This window comes from Pseudorca crassidens, chromosome 9 (assembly GCF_039906515.1).
Source record: "Pseudorca crassidens isolate mPseCra1 chromosome 9, mPseCra1.hap1, whole genome shotgun sequence".
Lineage (NCBI taxonomy): Eukaryota > Metazoa > Chordata > Mammalia > Artiodactyla > Delphinidae > Pseudorca > Pseudorca crassidens.
In genome coordinates this window covers 77338561-77357919 of record NC_090304.1, presented here as the reverse complement: position 1 = coordinate 77357919, position 19359 = coordinate 77338561, and the positions used below count along the sequence as shown (strand labels likewise).

General features: G+C 39.5%; 1 protein-coding gene across 3 annotated transcripts in view; it reads right to left on the bottom strand.

Moving 5' to 3' along the window:
* Nucleotides 1-52: 52 nt before the first annotated feature.
* Nucleotides 53-19359, bottom strand: part of ARHGAP42 (Rho GTPase activating protein 42) — a 287072-nt gene continuing 267765 nt past the window's right edge. For 2 of the 3 annotated variants that reach the window (XM_067750789.1, XM_067750790.1), the window contains 5 exons: nt 18382-18762; nt 17847-18003; nt 15742-15804; nt 5775-5854; nt 53-5409 (listed from right to left, as the gene is read on the bottom strand). In XM_067750789.1, coding sequence (XP_067606890.1) covers nt 5321-5409; nt 5775-5854; nt 15742-15804; nt 17847-18003; nt 18382-18762 — 770 coding nt within the window. In that variant the 3' untranslated portion in view covers nt 53-5320. The remainder of the gene's footprint in view (nt 5410-5774; nt 5855-15741; nt 15805-17846; nt 18004-18381; nt 18763-19359) is intronic. The other variant, XM_067750791.1, reaches the window with a different exon arrangement.

Sequence of the window (19359 nt, the reverse complement as noted above, 5' to 3'; positions counted from 1 at the left end):
ATCCAAGACAGCTGCCCTCCAACACACTGGGTTTTCAAGTACAAGGACTAAATTAAAATGTGTTTACATAGTTTATTTTTAAAGTAATTTAAAATACAGTGTAAACATACATTAAAGATACTGTGGCAATTTAGATATGGAATAACATGAAGTTATTTACATGTTTGTATATGTATGCGTGCATATATATATACATGAAGTGCAGATAAATACAAGACACTACAAAATAAACAAAAAATTCAATATGATAATTTACTGACAATCATTTTCATCATATTTATTATTTAATTTGTTATGTTAATGGCTGCAGACAAATTCCTAATACTGAAATATGTCATCTAAATATTTAGCTTTTATATAAACTATAGTACCTCAAATTTAACAGTATATAAATAGGATTCAAACTAAAAAACAAAACAAAACAAAACAAAAAAGAACAGTCGTCTTCCCTGCCACACTCCTTATTTATTTGTAAAGGCTTCAGCTAAGAGTTCAAAAAGACTCTTGAAATTGCAGCCCTCAATATGTGATATCTCAGCTTTTAAGCATACATCATGACTGAAGATACAAAGGCAGATATAAAATCTCTAACCGCCATATAAAAAACAATGCACAGTTTTAATCTAAGAGGCAATGGATTCAAGTCCAGGTTGGGCTCTGGAAGGGTAAAGACCATGGGAAACACTGCCAAGAGATGATAAAAGGGGAGAAAGTGATCATCTAATTAAGGTGGGGTAGGCACTCTCCCCAACACTGAAGGTCCTCACGTGGCCCTGAACATGACCATCGTGGATGATGGAGGATATTTATGTTTGTGATAACCGTAAATGGCCCTGCCTTTTGAGACTCCTCAGCAAGCACACAGACTCCATTTTCTCCCTATGGCACCAAGAAAGGAATGTTCAACCTCTGAACCTGGCATCTCTCCCATGAGTGCCAAGGAAAGAGTATAACCTGTTGGGTTCTCTAAGTCATGAAATAGCTTCTAAACTTTGGTCTAGAATATGCGCATCAGTTTTCTGTCTGTGGCTTGCTGTGAGTGCTATCAACTTATTTGACATCTGTATTTAAAACAGTGAATGCACCTGCCTGAAAAAAAGTGAAAAATCCTATTTGTTGATCTGATCCTCTAAAAGACCATGTCATTCCTAAGTGTGAATTTGTCTGAGGTCACTACCACATAGATTTGAGGCACAGAGTTACTGGTGACAAAAAACGGATACAGTGAATATGGTTAGGAGATGTGAGACTCGTTGAGAAATACCTGAATTAAGTCTGTGGATCAACGGGAGACAGGTAGGATACAGACTATTCAGAAGTTTATTCAATAGACTATTCACCTGGAAAAAGTGTTTTGAGTTTGTAAGGTAACCAAACAAGGTAGGAGGGAAAAGTAAATAGCAATTTCTACCCTAAGTGGGAAAATTTTACTAAAGAGGAAAACAACTTCTAGACAATAATCATGTCTCTGCCTTTTTTCTTTACCAGGAGATATGACTTTGGGGTCCAATTCCCTGATCTTAGGACATAGTAACAGCTGTAAATTACAAATGTATTGTAAAACCAAAGAATAAAATCTCTTCCTAAATTGGTCCACCTCCTCTAACTTCAGTCAATAGAGTACAAATCAAGATGGGGTTCTAAATAATTAAGGCATCCCAAATACATAATTGGGGGGCATACTAAAAATTGAAGTTGTTTGAAGAAAGGCTCTGAGGGACTCTTCTAAATCAGCATCCATGTGAATGATATCCTCTGCACATCAGACACGGACAGACCTGAAGATGAGGCTGAGAGTGAAGAGGTCGGCAGGTGCTGTCTCCACCGGACTGCAGGGCCAGATTTACTTTCCTTATATCATGGTGGATTTTTAGGAGGCACACCACAATACGTAAAATCAATTATCACAGAATAGGAACAAACTCCAAATCATTATGTCTCTTTTCCTACTTTTGCTATTTGAGAACCTGGATAGTTTGGGATTGTAAGGTGCATTTAAAAAAAAATCTCCACCCTTCTTGAAAGAGCCACTGTTGGGAAGCCTGATTATGCCCATTCACAGTGCAAGGCACAGAGAGCCAACACAACTGGTAAAACCACTCTCATGTAACAAGGAGAAACGGCACTTTCTCATACTTCACAGACTTTACAGGAATACAAAGATTATTTCACTGCTCAGACATTTACACACAACAGAAAAAGCCTTCAGTTAACTGACTAGTTCCTATAAGTTGGTGGCATTACAGCACAACAAAATCACCTGTAATATATGTAAAAGTTTTGTACTCGAGGATTTTTTCACATAACAGATGAGATGATTGACTTGGACTCATCAATCTCACTCTCATACTGATTATACTGTCAGCAGTGATTAGGGCACCCACGTTGTGTGTTTCAAAGGTGTGCATATGGCAGTTCTAACATATCTTTACTATGTCTCTGAAAAGCTAAGGTTTCATTATTGAAACGCTGTTATAATTTCAAATGTGATCCTCTTCTAGTGACTGGCATTACCTTCTTGTGTAATTAATATTCCATGTGATTTAGAACACATATCCTGATTTTCCCAATGCTCATAAATACGTTTTCTGTTGGAAACATTTCTAGGGAAAAGCAGCTTCAGTCTATCGCTAGCATATGGCCATGACTTGCTTCCACACACAATCAATATGAAGAAAAAAGACTATCCTCACAAATCTGTAAGATTAAAACTTCAAACAAAAGCACAATTTGAACAAGCATTTTTGTAGTCTGTTTCAAAACAGGGACCGTATCAAGTACTGCCACAATATATGCCTCAAAGAGAAAGGAGAGGGGCCTCATGCCCATGTCTTTAACAGCAAATGCTTTAATTCCTCACTGAGCATCTGTGGAATTAGCTCACAGACAACTCAGAGGCAGGAACACTCTGGCCTGTGTTAAAATAAAATGAAGGTTGAGATTTCTCTATGCAGCAGCAAGTGAAGTAGGACTCTGAATCACTTTTTGGAGTCAAGTTGGTCTTTGAAAGAAAATCAATTTGCCTTAAGAGGCTCTAATTTAGTAGGATGCCAGATGCTTGCAAGGGTGCTTTAACTGAGGGTGTTTTAGACTAAGGGACTGGTCTACTAGAGAGATTACCTCTGTTCCAGCAGAGGGTAGTCAGGGTGTCAGCAATACAATTACTATTACTAAGGACCACCAAGGATCCAGAGACCAAGAAGTTCTAGCAATACAAAATTATAGTGTAAAAAATCAACACTAGCAGGTAAAAAAAAAGGAGACAAATGTATCAGATTTTTTCATTATATTACTAATTTTTACAACATTAAATATTTCTTATTCCTTTATTTCAATGCACTGATATTTCTTCCTGGTTGTGATTCTGCCTACTGTTATTCTCGTTACCTTTAAATCCTAATCCATTATTCCATTTTTAATTTTAAAAGCATACATGCTCCAAGGCATAGTTGTATATGTGTGTGTGTATAATTTAACCTATTGACTCTAGAAACATTAATTTAAAGAAGAGATTGAGATTACAGATCATAATATCACGTAAAAAGAACTGTCTACAGTCAATACCTGAGTGTCTGTACAGTGAAGAACTCTGAAGTAAGAAGTAAAATACTGTGGCCAAGGGGGCCAGTGCTGTGGCAGTAGATGGCAGGGAACCAGCTTTTTGGAATCTTGAGAAGAAAGGCTCTTTGCCATATGCAGATATGTATAGAAATAATATGAGGATTATTAAAATAGAAATAATTTAAATAATGATTGATGAATGATCAGATGTTGATGGTAAATATAAATGGATAGTAAACACCTATTTCTATGCCCTATAAATTCAGTGAAATTCCTAATAAAGGCTGTAAATTGAAAGGCATAACAGAAAATTATGTATGACTTTATTACTGCTAGAGATGATGAAACAATTTCAATCTCTGGTTCAAAATAATTTAAGAATCTTGTACCTTTATGTTTAGATTATGTTTCAACTAAGCGTAGACTTTAGAAGGCATAGTGTCCCTAAAACAGCATCTTTATCATTTGTAGGACAATTTCTCAAAAGCCAAAATTAGATATCAATAAAATACTTTGACACTTTACAGAGTTACAAGTAGAATTTAAGTTGTATGCCTGTGTACTGCACTTTTACATTGTTTTCCTATTACTGTAATTATACATTTGTGATACCCCTATAATGCTACCAGCAGAGGATATGTGCATATGATTTATCAGTATTTATATGTTAATGGAATAAAATTTCATAAAATCTCAAAGTTATAAAGATAGTTTTACACATCCTCTAAACCAGGGGTCAGCAAACCATGACCCATGAGTCAAATCTGGCCTGTCACCTGTTCGTGTATGGCCCATCAGCTAAAAACATTTATATTTTTAAATGGAATTTTAAAAGTCAAAGAAGCTTAATATTTCATGACACGTGATAATCATGATTTTCAAATTTCAGTGTCCTGAAAGAAAGCAGTATTGGTACACAGCCACAGCCATTTACATGTTGTCTATGGCTGCTTTCTGCTACAATGGCAGAGTGGAGTAGTGTGATGGAGACCACATGACCTGTTAAGCCCAAAATATTTATTATCAGGCCCTTACAGAAATAGTTTGCTGAATCCTGCTCTAAGCCCAGAGAAGGCATCTGGAATGCTGGATAGAATGTTTACAGTGGAATCAGTGTACGACCTAATTTGGTTTCATTTACAGACATCATATACATTACTCATTACTGCTTTTGAATATTATCATCTACTTGGTAAACAAATAAAAATAAACCTATGTTAAGAAAAACTCCTTATTTCCTTGAAATGTTTAGGACCAGCAAAACAATCATATATAAAAGCAGTATATTTTTAAGAAAAAATAATAAATGAACAATTTAAATTACATTTTTTAGTAATGATTTCAAGGTTTCTCAGAGAACACCAGACAGTAAAGGGCAGATTTCAAAAGTCTTATAGCAGATTTCTGGTTTCCAAATTTCTGGGATATAGTACTTAACACAGTATTTGAGATTCTATAATTATTATGAAAGAGACATCGTGGAGAGTTACTTTTCCAAAAAAAAGGGGGAGTGGGGAGGAGAGGATAAGCTATTTTAAAATATGAAACTAGCCAAAATTAAAAAGAATGGCAAACAATTTAAACATTTTTTTCCCTTTCCATTAATAGGGAGCCACATAGTCTGCTGGTGTAAAACTTGGTAGAAATTGACTGTTTTCATTTTAGCAGGCTGATCCCCATATCTGTGTCAGATAAAATCATAGCACTTATTATTTGTTACCATGGATACCATGAAGATACTGCCATCCACTAAAAAGTATTAGAGGAAGACAACATAATTTTCTGGGACGAGTCCTGTTTTGCCTTCATATGTTGCCTTCAACCATCCTGGTTCCACTGATGGGTACACTGGCAAAAATTAAAATACATAAAGAAATATCACTCAGTCAACATTAGCTTCAAATAATTCTATACACAAATGGGTAAAAATCCACATCAGATTGTATGCATATATACTCAAGCTGTCAAAACAGTGTCACAGCACCTGTAAAGCTGGAAATGCCTTTTGCATTTATATAATCAATCACTCTCTCTCTGACACAGGGGAGGAAACTGGGGTCTAGAGGGATTTGATGCATTCACTTGTACAGGTATGAGAGGTTGGACATGATTCTGAGTTTCCTGGCTTCTACTTTAGACTCTTATCGCTACACCACTCCTTCTTCCTCCTCCCCATGACGATAAACTTAAGCAAAGGGAATGGGTGTACTTACCATTAGAAAATATTGCTCCCTGTGGGAAGGAAAGCTCATGGCTGTGCTCTGCTTTACAGGAGTACATGGCTTTGGCTTGGCTGAAAGAGCAAAAGACAATTTGTGAAAACCACAATGCTCAAGTATATTTATACTTAAAACTATTCTTAAAAAAAGATACTGGGGCTTCCCTGGTGGCGCAGTGGTTGAAAGTCCGCCTGCCGATGCAGGGGACACGGGTTCGTGCCCCGGTCCGGGAGGATCCCACATGCCGTGGAGCGGCTGGGCCTGTGAGCCATGGCCGCTGGGCCTGTGCGTCCGGAGCCTGTGCTCCGCAACGGGAGAGGCCACAACAGTGAGAGGCCCACATACCAAAAAAAAAAAAAAAAAAAGATACTGGTTTTAGTTATAAGTGAAGCATGATATACATAATGTGCACATGTAAGTGTGCATAAGTGCATTTCACAAAGTGAACACATTTGTGCAACCAGAGAACACTGACAGCACAACCCAAAGCCTTTCTTGTGCTTCCAGGCAATGCCCCCAAGGGTAATCACCTGACTTACAACAAATAAAATAAACTGGTTTTAAAGAACACTATTATTTGTTAGTATTCTGCCAAATAGGCTATTTTTCAGCTCTATAGAGGTTCTTAGGTACCTTAAAGCCCTATTTATTTATTTGCCACTTTAATTTCAGACTATAAGAGGTGAGATCCACAAATTAAAAGGTCTATAGGGTATGGTAAATAAACTAAGTGGGCATGAAATAAGAAAAACAATAGGATAAGTTGATGATAAATGGCAACCAACAACAGCCTCACTGTCAGGGAGACGTGGGGACATGTCTTTGTAAATCAGAGTATACCCATCTCTTAAAAAGGGAAAACAGCACTCAGCTCTGACATCTGTTCTCATATGGGAGTTCAGGTTCCAAGTAGCCAGATACTCTGTTTTTTTAAGGGAAGCCAGAATTTCAGAGTTTTATATGAGAGCTGTTTCAAACCATCTGAGCCAACACTAAAAAAGCCATCATCTGAGGAGGCTAATCAAGTCACCAATAAAGTCGCCTTTACTCTGCAACATCCAATGACCTGACTCCACCTATTTCTCACCATCTCTACCACAACCAGAGTCCAAGCCAAGATCATTTCTGGTCTAGCTCACTGAACGGCTTCCTAACTTCCTAAATCCTCTGGGCTTCCTCTTCTGTCCCCTTGCAATCCGTTCTATACAGAGCAGCCAGAGGGTAGTTTGAAAGGTTTTGATGATTACATTATGATCACATGATTTCCCTGAAAACTCTGAACTGGTTTCCACCTCTGGCCTCCATACCATATACAATGTGGCACCTGCCAGAATTTCCTACATCTTTTGTACCTGCCTCTACTCACCTACTATACGTCGGTCACACCGGCCCTCTTTCTCCTCCCAAAACACGCCAAACCCATCCCCACCTCAGGGCTGGCTGGGCCTCGCTCTGAGATATTTTCTTGATCTTCACTCGGCTATGGCCCTCTAGTTTAGCTTACATTTCTTGAGTTTCACTGAAGGCCAGGTCTTCCCTGACCACACACTGTAAAACAGCTGTCCAGGCAACTCTCATATTCTCCAGTTTAAAGTCTGCATGGTATTCTGGTGCCACTGTTGATATTTCTTGTCTTCTTCCCCAGTTAGAATGTAACCTCTGTGAACAATGCCTGATGCTTAATAGTAACTCAGTAAATATTTGCTGAATTAATGAGTTAAAAAAAAAGGGAAGGTTCTCTGGACTCTTTTTCTACATGATAAGTCCTCTTAAAGATTCAAGGCATCTTGTCTTTCCTCCCTGAGGTCCCAATCAATACTTCATCAGCAAAGAAGCATCAGCAGTATTTGCCATCTGAGGCCCTCAAAGTAACAGTGTTACATTATGATTACCTTTCCCTGTTGGAGCTAGACCCTGGGTCTTATCTCTAAACTTCCCGAATGAGGCTAGGTCACTTAAACTAGGCTTCCCAAGTGGCTACCTGAAGATGGGAAAGCTTACAGAGGAAAACCATGGCCCTGCCCCCAGAGTCTATTTCATATGAGGTGAGTCTCAGGCTGTACTTTCAGAAACTTTGCTAGGAGAGTCTGTGGTAGGCACACAACACCACTTCCCAATGAAACATGGTCTAAGGAAAAACTGATGAAGTGGAGGCACCCAGAGAAGGACAAGATTTTACACTAAAGAACAGCCATGTGCTCACATGTGCATGTGAACGTGTGCACATGGGTGTGTTGGTTGATATGGGTTAGGGGTGCGGGGAGAGGATGCTACCAAGTTATGAAGACTTCTGAGAATCAGACTATGGTGATCTTATATAGAAATGATACTAGTTTTTCCTATAAATCTTCTAGTCAAGTATAGACATTTGATCTGATATAATTTGGTGTAACTTGATCTAATTTGATCTGATATAATGTGATCTGATATCTGATATAATTGAGGGTTGCAGAGCCTCTTCTCTAAAAACATGTAAAGATTTTTTAAAAAGTCAAATTTTCTAGCAGCAGTGATTTCCACCAATAATCACTGTCTTATTACTTTGAATCATTAAGATAAATTAAGGCATGCATAAGGAAACAAATTCCAGAGTTATAGAAATGATTAAGATATAATAATCCTTGCAATGACATAATTTTTCATATACTTTAAAATGCAACCAAATTATTTATATTAATATTTCAGACATGAATGTTCTCCTTATAGTTTTTTATGGGATTGGATGGTGAGGGAACACATACAGAATAATTACATCACTAAATAAATGGATACTGTTAAATGTGTCAAAATATACAGCACAAAATAATATCTGTCATGACTTTTCAATTACCTGGGCATGTGACTAGACAGGTATAATTTTCTTCTGCTGAGCTCTGTATCTACAGGTGTTAACTCAGCAGAGAGCTTTGATGATTTAATGTAGAATTCTGTGTCAGTGGAGTTTTCTTTCCAGGTGCTAATGCTTCTTCTTTTACTGCCTTGGTGTATTGAAAAAGATGTGAAAATAACACTGTCACCTATTGAGTCTCTGTTCACAAGATTCTAATATCCTCTGAAAAGGATTTTGAGAATCCTGCTTCCTTTCGCATTGGAAAGTAAGGTAATGATGCCTGCTGTCCTGAAAGCCATTTCTTCTCTTATCATTTGGAAGATGATCTGTTCACAAGCCCTATTCCTAATTCTAAACACTGTCTAATGCTCACGAGTAGACTTAAAGGTTTGACAGGGTCAGTGTGCAAAATTCTCAATACTCAATGATAAGCAAAATAAAAAATTCACCAAATCAAAATTGATATAATGTTTTCTGAAGGGCGACTTAACAATGTTAAACACACATACACACTCACTGTCTCTCACACACATTTTTTGTATGCTGAGAATTTCACTTCTGAAGTGGGTAGGAATGCCCTTCTGAGGGGAGTAGGAAGATATAGTCTAAAAGGTGCCAAAGCAGTAACATACAGAAAAACTAAAAACAAACAAATCACTACAATCTAATTATTCATCAGTAGAGGATTTAATAAACAAAATACACCAAATCCAATGAATTATTAGGTAGCTACTATGAATAATGCTATAGAAGAAAACATGACATGAAACAGTGTCAGCATGCAAGGCAAAAATTTTACAGAAAAATTAGTCATTGGCAAGACCTCCAAACTGCCTATGACAATTCGCAATAAACACTTATAGGTAATGCAATAAATGCACATTTGCTTTTTAGTCACTGGTTGGAGATTTCTTAAAATTACTCTTTTCTTAGGTTTTTGCCAACAAATATGGGCTGTTTCTGGCTTGGATGTCTGAGTATTGGATTTCTCAATGCTAAAAATCTCTTACAGGCGCTTGTAGAGTCAAAGTTGCTTGTGTCAAAGACAAGAATATTGCAACTCCATTAAAAATAGAGTGAAAAACTGAATAAAAAAGTCTTTTTAGGCTAAAATGTGTATTTTATCGATTTTCCCAACAATTCTGTTGAGCATGTACTTTCTTGGGCACCATGGTGGGAACAATACCACGAACACCACCTTCATGGGTCCTTTTCTGTGTTTATCACAGAGGAGCGGTTCTCAAAGTGTGGTCAAGGGAAATCTGGAAGGAGGGGTAGGTGGGACCCTGAGAGGCACTACTCTGACAGCTAATGGAATGTGTATGAGAATACATTTATTTCCTATTATGACAGATATTAAGGAGATCTGCAGAAATGTAAAATCATGCCAGTTCCTGAGGTCCTGGCAGTGACCATCATTAAGGGATAGAAGCTGACTGCAGCATGGCAGGTGTACGGCAACAGCAGAGGAGGGGGCTTCTGTGTGGCCCAGCTTAGGGGAAGATAAGAAACAACTCCTGTTGTCTTAAACACATTAGAAATATGGCCTTTGGAAAAGGGAAGAGATGGGAAGGCGAGACCCTATTATGACTTGGGGGTAGGTACATAAACTGTCTGACTTGGTTGTACAGAAAAGGGTGACCCCAGCATATGCTGGGGGACTTGTGATCATATAATGAGTTTGGATTTTGAAAGGAAACCTACATATTTCCTTGGTCCATCTTCTTTATGTAGAAATGAAGGCCAAGAGAAATGAACATTATGGCAGAGTCAGGCTAAAATCTACATCTCCTGATTGATGATCTAGTGCATACCTGGTGAATCCACTGAAATATCATTTGTAAAGTCTCAAGATAATGTCACTGAAAAATCACTTCTACTATTAATAATTGTTGACTGTTAATAAGAGTGAATAATCACACCTGCATCTTGCTATTGTCACCCATTAGTTATGAGCTTATTTTTGTTAAATAAATTCAGAAACATTTAAAAATTTTCTGTTTAAATTTCTAATACAATAAATATTAATAGATATAACCCACATAAACAAAAGCTCCTTGGAGGTCCTCAACAATGTTTTTAGTTGTGTAAGTTGTTTGAGAACCACTGTCAACAGGTAAGATTAGATGGCTGTGCAACAATATGTGGTTATCTTTAGGTGGCAAAATGACAGGTGGCTTTTATTCACTTTTTTTAGTTTATCAGTATTCTTTATATTCCCTAAAAAAAGAAAAATGTTATTTTTAATTACTATGGCTTCCTTTGTCTTTCTTGTGTGTGTCACAGTGCTTTATCTTATGTATGTCTTACATGTGTCAGTGTGCTCTGAAGCAATACTTACAGCCTTTTAAAAACTCAAATTCACTAAACGAGAAGACTTTGCTGAGCTTTGTTTTGGTGCTTTGTAATTATAAACAAAATATTGGTTTTAGATTATAATAATAGAAAATTTGATTGTTTATAATGGGCCAGGCACTCAATTCTTAATTAATTCTAATTCTCAATTCAACTTTCAGAAAATATTGGTACAGCTTGCCTAAATTATATTACTTTAAAGTGGATTTCCCCACTGCCCAGGTATAACTCATTGAGACAGAGCTGAAAGCTTTAAGGGTACTGTTTTCCACAGGCCTTTGTAATCGTGAGACAGAGCCTAGTGACATTTGGCTCTTGAAAGCATTTTACAGGTTAAGAGAAACAAGTATAAAATAACCAATGCCTGCTTAGGGTCATGCTAAGTACTATGACATTCTTCTCTATTCCAGTGGTTCTCAAACTTTTTTTTGTACCTAAGAATCACTTGGGGAAGTTGTCAAAAATACATATTATCCGGGCCTCAGTCTCAGATACTATGGTTTACCGAGTCTGTGGCAAATTCAGGAATATTCATTTTAACAAGTCTGGCAGGTTAAGTTCCCTTGCAGAGGGGCCCCTCCCACTCCACTGAACCTGATTTCTTAAAGATTTCCAGTGATGTCTTAGAGGTTAAAACCAGTGCCCTCCTCTCATGAGCTCCTTGACTTTTTGGTAGCTTCTACCACACTGACCTTGCTTTCTCCTCGTGATGATTCCTCCACCTTCTTCTTTGCCTGACCCTTAAATGAAACCATTCCTCAAAGACCAATGCCCGGCCACTTTATCTTTTCCCTCAGTAAGCCCCATCACTGGGTAAGCACGCCTTCATCTATACAGTATAATTGCTGTGCAGAAGTTTCTGGCATCAAACTTCATGCTCTCTCCTGGTTCCAGCTGCACGTTTCTAACTGCCTCTCAATGGTCCTCAGGCTCCTCAAACACAGGGGCCAAAATGTTCCTTGCCCCTCTCCATACGCTCATAAACTAAGCTCAGGAGCTAAGTTATCGATCACTCTTTCTGACAGTCAGTCTCGAAGACGTGGAACCTTCCCATTCCCAGTATCAAAGCAGTTGCTCAATCCTAGTTCTAGCCATAAAATTCTCCTTACAGTTTTTCATGCTTTTGTTAATGCCCTAATTAAGGTCTTTAAAATATCTTTAAAATATCACCAGTTCCACCTTAAATGGTTCTCTTCCCTTCAACAACCTCCTTGAAAAGCCACTTGAATGATCTGATCAAGTGCATCACTGATTAGATCACCTCTTTGCTCAATGACTCTCAGAGCCTGCAGTGAATCCAGAGGTGTTATTTTTCTGTTGCTCAAGACTATCCACTAAAATCTCCCAACTGGTCTCTTTCCCAAATGTGGCTAGTCTCTCTACCACCCACTACCAGTTCTACCATTCTTCGAGGTCCAATTCAAGAGTATCCTAAGTTCCCTAGAAGGAAAGCAAAATAGGCATGGTAGGAGGTTAGTAAGGGAAATACCCTCAACTTCTGTTGTTTAGTTGTATTTAATGGTACAAAAGGATTTCAAATGACTGTTAAGAGTTAATGTTCAAATACCAAACACATATTAATTATAGGCTTGATGATCTTAAGCAAGCAGTTTCAATAATAATAATTATAACAATATTAGTTATTATTGTAGAGACCGTCTATGGAGAATTTACCATGTACTTCAAATACATCACTTTGTACACTGACAACATCTGTCAGAAACAGAATTGTGACCTTCATTTCATAGATAAAGAAAATGGATTTCCCAGAATTCAGACCAAGATGGCAGAGTAAGAGAACATGGACCTCACCTCCACCCATGAACACATCCAAAATACATCTACATGTGGAACAATTCTCACTGAAAACAAGTTGGAAACTGGCAGGAGGACTCCTGTACAACCAAGAAAGATACACATGGAATTGAGTAGGAAGGGAAGAGAAGCATTTGGGTCAGGATCTGTACCCCTGGGAGGGAACTCAGAGGAAAAGAGAGATTAGACAGGCAGAGAGCTATCCTGGGAAGAGAGCGATACAAGCCCCAGGTTGGGTGCCCCAGTCCTGAGGGCCTATGTTGGGGAGAAAAGTGCCCTTGGCTGGTTGGAGGACCAGTGGTACCAACAGGAGGGCTGTGGGAAGCCTGGATTCCACTTGGGAAGAGCACATGCACACTGGCTTTTCCCCTGGCAGGGCGGAGAGAGGTCGATCCTAGCGGCTGCTGGGTTTCTGGCAGCTGCCTCACCACATGCACCCCAGCTCAAGCCCAGCCAATGCTCCAGCCCCACAGACTCCACATCACAGTGCAGCACTGGACCTGGGACAGCAAGGACTAGGGAGACGACTTGACTGTGGGATGCAGAGGTGACCCGGTGCCAGGGCAGAGCCTGGGTGGGGCAGCGGCAGCCATTGGTGGCACTTACTCAAGCAGTGCATCAGAAGCAACCCAGATCTCTGACGGTGGCCACTCCACACTCTGTGTGTGTGTGTGGTGGCCCCCCCACACACACAGAGAGTCTGTGCGCGTCCTGCCTGCCTTGCGGAACAGTTCTATGACACGGTAGGGGCAGCAGAGGTCAGGGCAGTGATTGGCTGTGAGGGATGAAGGTGACTTGTACCAGGGGCTGTGTCTGAGCAGAGCCATGGGCACCTGCACAGGCAGTGCATCGGACCTCTGTCTGCAGCTGACATCAGCTGAGAGCCTACATGGGCCCCACCTGCTTTAGCACTTCCCCCTCTGGGGCAAGGGTCCTGGTGCAGGGAGAGGGAAACACACACACTTAAAGAGAACAGAGCCAGTTCAGGCCATACCTTCAGGGCTTCTGCTCCAGCAACGTGGGATCAGACCCTGTCCCCGGTAGGACAGTGACAGTCGCTAAGCAGAGGCAAAGCCATGCCTCACGTCCTGTGCAGGCTCTAGTCCCTCCAGCACCAGCCACACCCCCTACCAAGGTGACAGCTGTCTGCACACCCTGAGAAAAGATGTGACTTGCATCTACATCAAATCCAGCTCTTTCACCAAAGGCATTGGGCAAACACAGTCTGTATGGGGATACTCCCACATAAGATCACCCCTTGAAGACCGCAACAGGTAACTGTTTTACCTAAACTGATAAAGGCAGACAAAGTTAAGCAAAATAAAAGGGCAGGTGAAAAGTTATGACACTGTCCACAAGTGCTGCACACTGACTGACAGAGAAGACTTAAACTTCAATATATCATTGAGTGCGCTCTAAGTTTATGCCGACAACTATTGGAAGTGGATTTGGAGTATTTGGAATGTAAAAGCATATTGCAAATGCATAGATTGATTGTTGAACATCTGAGTAAGCTTACTGTATAACAGAGTAATTAATTTACTGTCATAAACTGATTTACTTCATTAATATCTTGCTGTCTTAAAGCTCTTAAAAGATTATCTCTGATTCCAGTACTTGAGTTCTTAAGATTGTTTAGAGCTTCCTAATAAAAGGGCTCCATCTAGTGGAGCAATTCAATCATTTAGCAAGACAGACAGAAGTAGCAAGGTTAAATCCCTTACACTAAGGCCTAACAGTAGTGACAGTCTCAGAGAGATCATGTTTGCTCTGACATGCACAGTGCTTAGTTTTCACCATGCCTTGATAAAAAGGAAGAAGGTGAAGATGCTACAGACAGAGGTAAGGTACATGCAAGTACGCTGGGATTTGCTATATAAATGCAAGGCATTGACCATCGTCCTAGTGAGATACCAAAGCGGCTCTACTCTGTGGAGTTAAAAACACTAACATAGGAGCACCCTCACGAAGCTTTGGAAAAAAAGAGTGTGAAGGTTACTGTTATCCCTAGTAACTAGGACAAAGCCCAATATTGTGCAGGTGCTTAAAAAATGTTTGCTGAGAAAGTTCACATACTTTTATATGGTCAAGAATATAAATGAGAACACTTGAAGGACAAACCTTGATTTTTTTTTTTTGGTCAGTACATCCAAAAAAAAAAAAAAATCAAGGTTTGTCCTTCAAGTGTTCTCATTTATGTTCTCTTTCAACAAGCATTCACTGAATATTTCCAACCTGTACTAGTTGCTGATGGTAAAAAAAAAGAAAAAGAAAAAGAAAAAAATCACAAATAGCAAAATACTAAGAAATTCCATTAGTTTAGACATATTCAAAATTAAAACCCAAAGTCCACTGCAGATGAGAAGAATCAATTTGGACCGAGAGAAGAGGAAGCAGGTACCTTAGAAGCAAGCACATGAAGAGCAGCAAGATATAACAATTCTTGTCCTTCTAAAAATGGAGCAGAAGGTAAAATCTGGAAACCCTGAATGAAGTACTGCACTCAAACACCAGAGCCCCCTGGGGCAATCAGCTCTACAGCACCATAGTGGCCATTAAGAATAAGCAGTCTTTAACGCATGTTCATGAAGCTTCTTCCAGAAAAAAAGTGCTATTAACTTTTACAAGTCAAAAATACACATTTGAAAAATGTCCACAAACTAACTGTTATCAAAGGAGTCTTTGGTATGCAAAGGGTTACGGCAACTTGTGTCTTTCAGAAAACCTCTTTGTTTAGACCCCTTCCTTTGTGAAGGTTTTAGCGAACAAGGCACTGCTGTAACATTTTGACATGCTAAATGCTGTATATGGTCATGACCACTTCCCTGTGAAGACAGCAGAGGTGGATTTGACCATCTGCAGACCTGAGGGGCAGAGCTGTCAAAGATGACCTGCCATGTCAACACAAGGCAACAATGTCACCACTATTTTATGTTTTTTACTTGAGTTTTGAGAACTTACCGCCCAGAAGAAACTGACTTAAGTGAACCAACGTTTTCAAACAGTTGGGCCTTTGCTGCCACACTGAAAAATAATTTTAAAATACAAGTTTCATTAAAATCCATTAGAAAATCATGCAGCTCAAAGCAAAATTCAGGGTTATCAGTTAACCCAAACAGAAAAATTAGTTAACATTTGTCCCCAAAATTTGACCTGAATTTTAATTGTTTTAAGCTTTAATGTAGAAGAAATTTTTAGATGTAGTCTCTAGCTCACCGAGTACCAGACAGTAATAAACCTATAGCTACTTCCTCTGGGGATCTTACTGCCTGCATTTTTTGTACCTGAGAAAACCCTGGGAGCAGAAAAAAAGGAACACTTTTTCATTGACTCCCGTGGAGCCACAAGGGAGGAGTCACATCAACAAGACAAAAGAAGAACTGTTTTGTGTTCTGATAGCTAAGACACAACTAATTCTAAAATTGTTTCACGTATTTTTAAAATATTTGAACACAGTTCCTATAAAGTGAAAAGAGAGAACTCTGAAAATATGACCAATAAATAAATTTGTTTCAAATCATGATGAGGGAAAGGCATCTATTTGAAAAGTGAGACTATTGGGTAGACAGTGAAAAGAACTAAAACTAAGGTACCCTAGATAATTAGAAAAATTCCTATATTTACTAGAAGAGAATATAAAATTCTTTGAATGATTTTTTAAACTAGATATTTAAAAACTATCTTATTTCTTTAAATGACAAACTTTTTTTCCCAGAGATGAGCCATTTGATAATCTGAAGGATCATTTTACACCTAATACAGAACATACGGTCTCTACATTTTAATTTCTACTTTATCCGTAAAAATCACAAAATAGAAGCTCTTCTCTTTCCCCCACAAAGGAGAGAGTTTATATTCTCCCATCTTCCTTGACATATTTGGCTTAAAATTTAATTTCTCTTAAGGGCTAGAACTATACACACCAGAACTAGAGCAGACAGAGTTACAAATATATCTGCCTATATCGTGGTAGCTGGATTTCTGAACATGAGAGATAACATATGTGAAACACACTCTGAAACAAAAGGTTCTTGTCAAAGAAAGGGATGTACTAATAAATTTAAGATGTTGTTCCTCTGGAAACAGGCTTAGTAAAATGCCTTACTGGACTTGTAATGAATAATTAAAATGTCAGGAATACCTCCATATTAAAAATGGGCATGGCATAAGAGAAATAGCACAGACTCAAGTTGGGACAACCCTGGGTTACAATCCCAGCTCTGCCACTTACTGGCTGAGTGTGTGTGTACCTTAACTTTCCAGTATTAGCTCTAATTATCTCTAAAACAAGATTTATACTACCTACTGCAGAAGGACACTGTGGACCTTAAAAGAAATAACAATATGCAAGGATGCTCAGTAATAGCTCATACAGCATTTGGAAAAGCTCAGCAAAAGTCAGGAAAATAAAATGAAAGGGAGAAAAACTTTCCTCTTTGGATTCTCTTACTTGCTTTTCCAGTTTCTCATTTTCTCCTCTTTGCCCCCTTTCTGTTCTCATCTATACACCCTACCCTCTCGGCCTTTACACCTCTGGGTCATTTCTTTCAATTAGAAGCACTCCTTCTTGCCTTTCATGTTCCCTGTTCTCTCGGAGTTTAAATCAATGAGTACTCAGGTAGGGGAGACATACGATGGAGAGGAGAGAAAACCAACCCTCACCAGACAGAAAGCAGCTATATTTCTAACAAAGAGAGGGAGGGTCAAGGATATGGGCAGTCGCCACAGCTGAGTGGTGGATGTTTCGCTTTCACAGGAAGGCGTCTAGTTTCAAAACCCCAAACCACTATATTATACATCTGTTTTCATGTCTTTAAATTAAGCCATAGCTCTGCTCCTAAGGAAAGTGCCTGAAGAGTCTCCCCATGAGATTTTATATGTATATCCTAAGCGTACTAACTTTCACATCACTTGTAAAAGAGGACAGGGTCCTGCAGAAGTTGATGGCACCCACTCCACAGGTGAGCATTTGGCTGTGGGAACCCTAAGAGTACTTATGCACACACTCAGCCCCTGTATACCCCTGGGAAGCACAGCAAATAGCAAACAAAGGCTCTCTCACTTACACGGAGCCGGGTCGCTGGTAACCATTGCTGGAGGCAGCGTCTAGCCTTAACTTCCTGCACATTTTGGGAGGCAGATCTGGGTTTGGCGGGGCTTTGGGCGTCTCTTTGGAACCTATGGAAGTTAAGCTTTGAATGGATCCACTGTAGCTCTTGTTTCCTAAAGAGAAAGCCCAAGAAAACAGGCAAGGTGCTATTAGACAAAATAAGAGCCGTAACACAGTCCATGCGCGTAACAAAAGGAGGCATTTTTCTCTGAGCCCAAATGAGAAGGGACAGAATGTTCTTTGAGCACAGCAGCCCATCACTCTGGGAGATCACAGTCTACCGTAATTACAAAGACATCACCTCACAGAGATGGAAAGATCCAGAAAAAATGTCACAGCATACAGGAGTTTTAAAAATCCTAGCTCAGGAACAAAGCAGGTAAGCATTGTCTGTCCCTTCACTATTAAGATTTCCCTCCTTAACCATGCTGAACAATCCAGCAGGTGACACAGGAACAATGACATCCTGCACAGGCTCTATGCTGGCTTACCTTCCGCTGCAGAGATGGATCTGAGAGAGGAAGCTGAGGCTCTTTTCAGTCCTGAAAGCCCATAAGGCCCTTTCTTGGCCAGGTCTATGGGTGGGGACACATCCCCTGGGCTAGTGACCGAAGTGACACTCTGGCAATCTGATTCTGCATCTGTTTTGGTTGCATCTTCTCTAGAACTTGACTCAGGACTAGTTGTCCAGAGACCAAGACTTTTCTGTCCATTGGAAGGTGATGGGGATGCAATCCAAGGAATCCCTCCAGATTTCTCCCTGGGAGGGCAGGAAGCGGACTTTGTCGTGCTGTTTTGTTCAGAGGAGTGAGAGGAAAGTGACTCAATGCTCCCCATTGGTGTGCTGTCCGGGCTGCTGCTATAGGAGTCGCCTGAGCAGGGGCAGGGGTGGGAGAGAAAAGAACAGCGGCTCTCTGTTGAAACCGGCACCCCCAAACCCTTCTGTTCTCCAGCTCTCATGTGCTCCGTGGCCACCTGACCCCACTGAAGTGATAGGCCTTTACGTGCTATGGAGGACTGTTCCTCAGTTCTGGAGAAATGCTTTAACATATGCATTTGAACTTGGTGAAGGCTTTTTTCAATACTATTCAAGGGAGCTTTTATATGTGCCCTGCCCGGATGAAATAATGTTATTTCTTGAAGCATTAGTGGGCTGACTTGAATTCAGACAAAATTTGCTTCTGAAACAGGACTCACAAGTATGAGAAATAAGATTTCCTGATGATATTAAAGAAATCAATGGAAGGGGGAAATGCTGAGACATATGTCTGCCTTCTTTTACTTTTCTGATCTTAGGTGATTCTGAGTTACAATGGTATCTGAGTCCTCCTTCATTCAAAGGCACCATTAACAGTCAGCTGCAAGTTATAAGCTCCTCAAAATTTTTAAAGAAAGGATTTTTCTCCTTTTTCTGCTAAGAATGTAGCAACATAAGAAAACTGGTTATTTTAACTGGCTGTATTTTTTAA